This window comes from Vulpes lagopus, chromosome 13 (genome assembly GCF_018345385.1).
Source record: "Vulpes lagopus strain Blue_001 chromosome 13, ASM1834538v1, whole genome shotgun sequence".
NCBI lineage: Eukaryota > Metazoa > Chordata > Mammalia > Carnivora > Canidae > Vulpes > Vulpes lagopus.
In genome coordinates, this window is record NC_054836.1 from 12,514,812 (window position 1) to 12,523,800 (window position 8,989).

Here is an 8,989-nt window from a genome sequence, read left to right on the forward strand (position 1 = left end):
TTATTATTCAATACTGTACAGATTTCTTTTGGAAGAGTCACCTCATTATTTTTGGAATTTTATTTTTTCTTATTTTTTAAGATCTTTATTTATTCATGAGAGACACAGAGAGAAGGCAGAGAGAAGGCAGAGACATAGGCAGAGGAAGAAGCAGGCTCCTTGCAGGGAGCCTGATGTGGAACTCGATCCCCTAATTCAAGGATCATGCCCTGAGCCAAAGGCAGACGCTCAACCGCTGAGCCACCCAGGAGTCCCTATTTTTGGAATTTTAACACAAATTACAGAATATTGTCATTCTTTCTAAATGCAGTTGCTCAAAATTCTCTATTACAGTTTCATCAAACAATATTTCTAAGTTTTCCTTCTGTAGGTGCACTTTTTGCCTTATAAAATCACACCTCTTGCCCTCCCGTCCTCTTTCCGCCATCTCTCCGAGCCGCCACAATGGTGCGCATGAACGTCCTGGCAGATGCTCTCAAGAGCATCAACAACGCTGAAAAGAGAGGCAAGCGCCAGGTTCTTATCAGGCCATGCTCCAAAGCCATTGTCCGATTTCTCACTGTGATGATGAAGCATGGTTACATTGGCGAATTTGAAATCATCGATGATCACAGAGCTGGGAAAATTGTTGTGAACCTCACAGGCAGGTTAAACAAGTGTGGAGTGATCAGCCCCAGATTTGATGTACAACTGAAAGATCTAGAAAAATGGCAGAATAACCTGCTCCCATCCCACCAGTTTGGTTTCATTGTACTGACAACCTCAGCTGGCATCATGGACCACGAAGAAGCAAGACGAAAACACACAGGAGGGAAAATCCTGGGATTCTTTTTCTAGGGATGTAATTCATACGTGCAAATAAAATGCCTCAATGGAAAAAAATAAAATAAAATAAAATAAAATAAAATCACATCTCTTCTCTCTGTCCCGCACGTTGATCCATTGGTATCTGAGCAGTGCTCAAACCCAGGCTAGGTCTCTGTTCCACGTTCCAGAGAAAGAACTATTTCAAGATGCAGAGTAGGATACAGAAAAGGGACTTGAATTTTTTTTAAGATTTTATTTATTTATTCATGAGAGACACACAGAGATGAGAGAGAGAGAGAGAGAGGCAGAGACACAGGCAGAGGGGGAAGCAAGCTTCATGCAGGGCGCCCAACATGAAACGCAATCTCGGGTCTATAGGATCAGGCCCTGGGCTGAAGGCAGCGCTAAACCGCTGAGCCACCTGGGCTGCCCAGGACTTGAATTTTGAAGTAAGATGGAAACTGTTTTAATACTGCCTGTCCTGGCTGCATGAGGAGGCTAAAGTACATAGTATATCTAAATAAAGCCCTCCTTGATTCAAATCTTCCTTCAACAGATATTTATAAAACATTATCATCTGACCCTTGTCAGCCTTACCAGTCTCATCTTCTCAGCAATCTGACCCACCCCTTCACCAACTAACTTCCAATAAAAAAGAAAGAAGGAATATATTCCAGTTCCTAAACATCCGGGAACACTCGTGGCTCCAGGTTTTTGCACATGTTTTGTTTGTTTCACGTGCTTAGAATACTCCAAACCCTCCCGTTAGCTAACTCGTACTATTGAAATAATGCTCAGAAGTGATTTTGCTATGTACTGAATGAATATAAGTTAATATCGGATTACTTCATCAAAAAAGGCTTCTCAGAAGAGATCAATCTCAAAGGTGGGTGAGAGGCAAAGTGAGAAGTGAAATTCATACAGAAAAACTGCCCAAGCAAAGGAATGAGGGTAAAGAGGGAAAGCAAGTAGGAAAGTGAAAAAATTGAGAAATTCAGTAGTACAATGGGACTTAAAGGATATTACCTGTGCAGGATCAATAGTAGCCCATATAGCAATTCCCTTGGGCAGAGAGAAGCCATAGGTCAACTATAAAACATATCTTTGGCTACATTCCAAGACTCAGAAAATTTCTTCAATAAAGATATACCTCTTTTGCTGCCTTCTGGCTGCCATATTTCATGCTTCCACTTTTCCCCTTTTGCCCATCCTGTGCAGCTGCTTGGACTGATGATTCTGCTGGAGTGTTGGCCTAGTTTCAGATTGGAGGGTTTTGTTTTTTCATTAAAAGATGAGATGTTACCAGTGAGCCAGTTATATATCCATTCAGAAGCCATTGATTTAAAAAACAATTCTGATTAACTTTCTTTTTTTAATTTACTAGAATTATTAGCTACCCACAGTAGCTCATAATCAGAACACTAGTTACCACCAAGCTCTGACAAGAACCAGGACTCCTCTGGATATCTCACTCAGAAATAGCTTGAGGAAAGATATCAAGGGGAAAGTATATATGTCAAAGGAAGTATCTCTGAGGCTCTGCCATCAGAATGATGCAGTTCCAACTCTACACAAGATTCAAAATCCCAGGAGGTAGACTGGCTTGGCTTGGATCCCCTGTAGGTTCTTGGGCCAGTGGGATCAGGTGGTGAGGGACATGGGAAATGCAGTGCATGTGATGAATAAGTCCATCATGACCTCTGAATTGGAGATGGAAAATTCCTAAAAGAAAGGCAGGATGCCATTACCAAAGTTAGAGTAAGGGTGACAGACAGGCAAAATCAAAAGATGTCTACTACAATTTTGATGCCTCTTATGGGTAAACTGGCCACAGGCATGCAACAAGTATTAAAGTAATGTTCCTCGTGAGTTTTTCTCGGTTTCAGTGATCTACAACCTCGTGTTTGTGAACTCTGTTATGTGCTTCAAAGCCACAAGTGAAGTCTGGAGCAGGATTCCAATAGACTCCATTTCCCAGCTGAGCAATTAGCTGAGTCAGTATCCTCCCACAAGCCAATCTTATAACTTCCGGGGGATACCTTCCTATCCCACCTCAAGTATGTTCTGTCATTATTCAAAAATCACAAACAGGCAGGACTCCAGACAATGAGATTCAACAAGTGACACACAGACTGTGGAATAGAGCAGAAGGTGGTGAGCTCTATCCCTCATTCTCCATGCTCCACCACACTGACCTATGGAAGGTGACTACGCTGTTTGCAGGAAAGTACAAGTTTGGTGGCTTGTTAAACCCTATGCAGAAACAGAGGTTAATTGAAGAATACAATGTAAATTTTTTTCTCAAACCTCTCTTTTTGTGCCCAGCCTGAAGAGACATTGGAAAGAATCCGGGAAAAAACATGAACTAGGAAAAGAGTATTGCGTGAGCATCCTTCTATTTCTCCACCTCACCCTGCTTCTATGCTTGGATCTTGCTTTGATAGGAACTTCTATGCTCACCTTCTTCTATCCCTCCCAATGGTTAAGATGAGAAAAGGGTCTACTGTGAGCCATTTATCCCTTATTAAATTTAGTTCGGAACTACCAAGCCTGAAAACCAATTGGAATATAATTCTCTGTTCTCTGCTGAAAGAATTTAAGGCACCACCAAAAAAATTCAGGGGGCAGAGAAATTTTCAGGGTCCCCAAAAAAGTATCATGTGAGGAGTTAACTATCTCTTATATTTAAATAAAGAATTATCTTTAAAATAATATTTTAAAGTATCTCTCTGGGTTTTCAAGCTCTCTGGAATTTTATCAAACTGCAACTCTTATCAACCAACTTACTACAAAGTAAATTTATTTGAGAGTATTAATCAGAAAACAAAAAAACTATATTTTTGGCCAAAAGTCATAATAAACTAAAAGGCACCAAGTGACAGCAACTTTGCATATTTTAAAAATCACTTGTTTCAAATCTAAACTACCCAACCACCCACAGATTACTGGCCCAGCATTTTTCAAGTCTCATAAGAAATTCTTCTCCTGCAAATTAAATTATTATTCTAAAATTTAGAAGACCTAACTCTACAGAAACTTGTAGAAGACAAGGAAAGACAAATATAATTTTCCAAAAGTTTTCTGTAAATGCTCCCTTTCATAATGTATTATTTTATTATGTAAGTAATATATGGCCATTGTATAAAAATTAGAAATAAAAAAAATTACCTTTAATCCCACCATCCAGAAATAACTATTGTTGACACTTTGGTATATAGATTTTCATATTTTTCTGCATAATATATCTATATTACAAATTAGATCATACCCTATACATTATTTTTAGTCTTTCATTCATTTAATAATGTATCATGCACATCTTCTCCTCCGAATAAGTATAAATTCACTGGATACTTTCTTTATGTCTGGTACTGTTCTAAGTGGTTTATATTCACTATACTATTTAACTCTATGAGGTAGATAACAATATTGTGTATGCTTACTTAGCAGACGGGAAAATTACTAAAAGTAGATGAGTACTTGCATTCTTAAGAAATAATGAAAATAAATACACAGTAAATATACTTAGACAAAGGGACATAAAATCACTGTAGATACAACATATGTGCTCAATACCATGATTTATATACACAGTTCAAAGATTAATAAACTAAATCACCAAGAAGATTTCATAAGGACAGGTGATAACTTGAATATTTTTCTATGCAGCAATATATTACAACGTGTTTATTTGAATAGTGTATTCAGTCAGCATGAGTTCAAGTGATATATATATGTAAAGTTTATTTGATAATTAAATTGAATAATTCATTATAATTTCAATTAGGATATAAATAAATTATTTTTCTAGGATAAAAATAAATATAAGCATATCTTCACATTTAAAATATAGGCTTATTATTGATGCCAGAATTAAAAGAAGATTCAGAAACTGGTACTATGATAGGAACAATAAAGAAAAAACCTAGAAGAAAGTATATTACAAGTTCACAATAAATGTCAACTGCAATTTGTTATATCAGACTAGAAGGGAGAAGCTGTTTATTGTTTTAAAATAAATGTAATAAATTAGATAATATTAGAAGATTTTGTCTCAGCAAAAAGTATAAGTAATCTGATAAGCTCCCTTCCCAAATTCAAAAAAAGAATCAAATTAGTTACTGAAATCAGAATCAAATGTAAAAATTTTTTAATAATTTTAAACAAAATTTGAGTTTATAATTTTAGCAATATATAGAATGGTCTGAGTTGCTGCAAAACAAAGAAATCATTCTTAGATAGCAAGATGGTAAAAGAAATTATTATTTTAGTTACAGAAATTTTGTAAGGGAATTCTAAGACTAGAAAAGATATTTTACAAAAGCAAAAGATCTCAGTTAAGTCACCAGATAATTTTATTAGAAAAATCCATTGATTCAAAGTATTAAAAATTGTGAGCACTTTTCTTTAGCTTTAGTCAAGTTATACAGTATAAAGATATATTGTCTAATAATAATTTTAGAGTGGTTTTGTCTCAATGGATTTGCTATTTACTGGAAAATAAATAAACATATCTTAGTTCACAGCCCTAAAAATCAAAGCTATGGAATATTTTTTGTTATTTAGAGAGAGAGCATATGCAGGCAAGCTGGGGAAGAGAAGGGCAGAGGAAGAGAGAGAATCTTAACAGGCTCCACCCTTAGTGCAGAGCCCCACACAGGACTTAATCTCATGACCCTGACCCTGAGATCAGGACCCTAAGACCAAGACCTAAGCAGAAATCCAGAGTCAGATGCTAAAACAACTGAGCCCCCACGGGGCCCCTAAGCTGTGGAATATTTTTGAACTACTTATATTTGTCAAGAAGAGTTACAGATCAATATGAAATAATTTATTTCTATAATAATAAATAGGATTGCAGTTACATTAAGTCGAAATCTGAATTTATTGGAATTTTAAGACAACAAACTTATTTTCCTGTATTATTTTATTCTACAGCATGATACCTTCTGAAAATGTCTGTGCTCAATTCTCTAAAAGAGTCTCTATAATTTCTAGATACACATATAGAAACGTGTGGATAAAAATGTAATGAAATGAATGATTTTAGTCTACAGAACTACGAAAAGATATACAATATAAAAAATTATCTTTTTTTTTTTTTTTGCCAATCCTCATCGGTTGAGTTCTTTTTTTTTTTTTTTTTAATTAACTTTTATTGGTGTTCAATTTACCAACATACAGAAAAACACCCAGTGCTCATCCCGTCAAGTGTCCACCTCAGTGCCCGTCACCCATTCCCCTCCAACACCCGCCCTCCTCCCCTTCCACCACCCCTAGTTCGTTTCCCCGAGTTAGGAGTCTTTATGTTCTGTCTCCCTTCCTGATATTTCCCAACATTTCTTTTCCCTTCCTTTATATTCCCTTTCACTATTATTCATATTCCCCAAATGAATGAGAACATACACTGTTTGTCCTTCTCCGATTGACTTATTTCACTCAGCATAATACCCTCCAGTTCCATCCACGTTGAAGCAAATGGTGGGTATTTGTCGTTTCTAATTGCTGAGTAATATTCCATTGTATACATAGACCACATCTTCTTTATCCATTCATCTTTCGATGGACACCGAGGCTCCTTCCACAGTTTGGCTATTGTGGCCATTGCTGATAGAAACATCGGGGTGCAGGTGTCCCGACGTTTCATTGCATCTGAATCTTTGGGGTAAATCCCCAACAGTGCAATTGCTGGGTCGTAGGGCAGGTCTATTTTTAACTCTTTGAGGAACCTCCACACAGTTTTCCAGAGTGGCTGCACCAGTTCACAGTCCCACCAACAGTGTAAGAGGGTTCCCTTTTCTCTGCATCCTCTCCAACATTTGTTGTTTCCTGCCTTGTTAATTTTCCCCATTCTCACTGGTGTGAGGTGGTATCTCATTGTGGTTTTGATTTGTATTTCCCTGATGGCAAGTGATGCAGAGCATTTTCTCATGTGCTTGTTGGCCATGTCCATGTCTTCCTCTGTGAGATTTCTCTTCATGTCTTTTGCCCATTTCATGATTGGATTGTTTGTTTCTTTGGTGTTGAGTTTAATAAGCCTCCACCCCAAGATTGCTAGAACTCATACAGCAATTTGGTAGTGTGGCAGGATACAAAATCAATGCCCAGAAATCAATGGCATTTCTATACACTAACAATGAGACTGAAGAAAGAGAAATTAAGGAGTCAATCCCATTTACAATTGCACCCAAAAGCATAAGATACCTAGGAATAAACCTAACCAAAGAGGTAAAAGATCTATACCCTAAAAACTATAGAACACTTCTGAAAGAAATTGAGGAAGACACAAAGAGATGGAAAAATATTCCATGCTCATGGATTGGCAGAATTAATATTGTAAAAATGTCAATGTTACCCAGGGCAATTTATACGTTTAATGCAATCCCTATCAAAATACCATGGACTTTCTTCAGAGAGTTAGAACAAATTATTTTAAGATTTGTGTGGAATCAGAAAAGACCCCGAATAGCCAGGGGAATTTTAAAAAAGAAAACCATAGCTGGGGGCATCACCAAAGCTGGGGGCCAGATTTCAGGTTGTACTACAAAGCTGTGGTCATCAAGACAGTGTGGTACTGGCACAAAAACAGACACATAGATCAATGGAACAGAATAGAGAACCCAGAAGTGGACCCTGAAATGTACGGTCATCTAATATTCGATAATGGAGGAAAGACTATCCATTGGAAAAAAGACAGTCTCTTCAATAAATGGTGCTGGGAAAATTGGACATCCACATGCAGAAGAATGAAACTGGACCACTCTCTTTCACCATACACAAAGATAAACTCAAAATGGATGAAAGATCTAAATGTGAGACAAGATTCCATCAAAATCCTAGAGGAGAACACAGGCAACACCCTTTTTGAACTTGGCCACAGTAACTTCTTGCAAGATACATCCACAAAGGCAAAAGAAACAAAAGCAAAAATGAACTATTGGGACTTCATCAAGATAAGAAGCTTTTGCACAGCAAAGGATACAGTCAACAAAACTAAAAGACAACCTACAGAATGGGAGAAGATATTTGCAAATGACATATCAGATAAAGGGCTAGTTTCCAAAATCATCGGTTGAGTTCTAAACAAGTTTACAAAGACTGTTCTATCAACTCCACTTCAAGATCTCTTGAAACATGAAACAAAAGGAATTCCATTCAGAAATGAGGGAAAAAGTGGCAGTGCAATTTGAATTTGTCACTAATATCACACTGCATATAAATGAGTTGAACTTGAAGTTCCAAGGAAAGAAAAAGTAGAACTACATGAATTTATGTAAAAATTGAAATTCTTCATAGTAAAAATCAATTAAAATGCTTTAATGTATTTTTCTAACATGAACCAGTATGAAGAAAACTTTCATTGTAATTGACAGAATTATGTAAATTGGCTACTGAAATACCCAAAAATTTGATACTTTTTGACATTGTTAAATTTAGGTTTTCTTTTTAATTTATGCAATAATCTTTTGAAGTTAATATGTTAAATCGACACAAAAGTTAGTGAATTTTCTTAATTTAGAAAGATGTATTTGACAGTCGTGTGTTTCTTCAGTCAAATAATTTCTAAAGAAATGAATGGGTATTGCCAATGCAGACAGTAATATTGAAGGAAAATTACTTTTTGGTGCTTGATTCACTTATTTGAAATTTTTACAATCTGTTGAAAACAACTTTGGCAAGTGAACACAGAGGATTTTTAGGGCAGTGAAACTGCTCTGTATGATATGCACATATATGATATGTCCTCCTGTATATAATGGTGGACACCTGTCATTATATATTTGTCTAAGTTCAAAAGATGTACAGCACCAAGAATAAGCCCTAATGTAAACTATGGATTCGGGGTGATTATAATGTGTCATTGTGTGTTCATCAACTGTAACAATGTACCACTCCAGTGGGGGATGTTTATAGTGGGGGAGGCTGTCCATATGTGGGAGCAGAAAGTACATGGAAGATCTGTATACTTTCCTCTCAATTTTGCTGTGAACCTAAAATGGATTTTAAAAAATAGTCTACCTTTTTAAAAAGCACAAGATAGTCTATTCCTCTTTCTCTGAAGTTAGGTAAGATTTCTTTCCCCATGGATTTAGTGTCTAGTCTTCCCAAAACAAGTAACACACTTCAGAAGCTGTGGCATGTTGTTCTATTTAAGTCCACTGAAAGCAATTTACAGAGATGC

General features: G+C 36.5%; 1 protein-coding gene across 1 annotated transcript; it reads left to right on the forward strand.

The window, feature by feature from the left end:
* The first annotated feature begins 414 nt into the window (after positions 1-414).
* LOC121474869 (40S ribosomal protein S15a-like) lies at positions 415-882 on the forward strand. The gene has a single exon (XM_041728017.1). The coding sequence runs from the start codon at positions 445-447 to the stop codon at positions 835-837; it is 393 nt and encodes a 130-aa protein (XP_041583951.1). The 5' UTR covers positions 415-444; the 3' UTR covers positions 838-882.
* Positions 883-8,989: the final 8,107 nt, after the last annotated feature.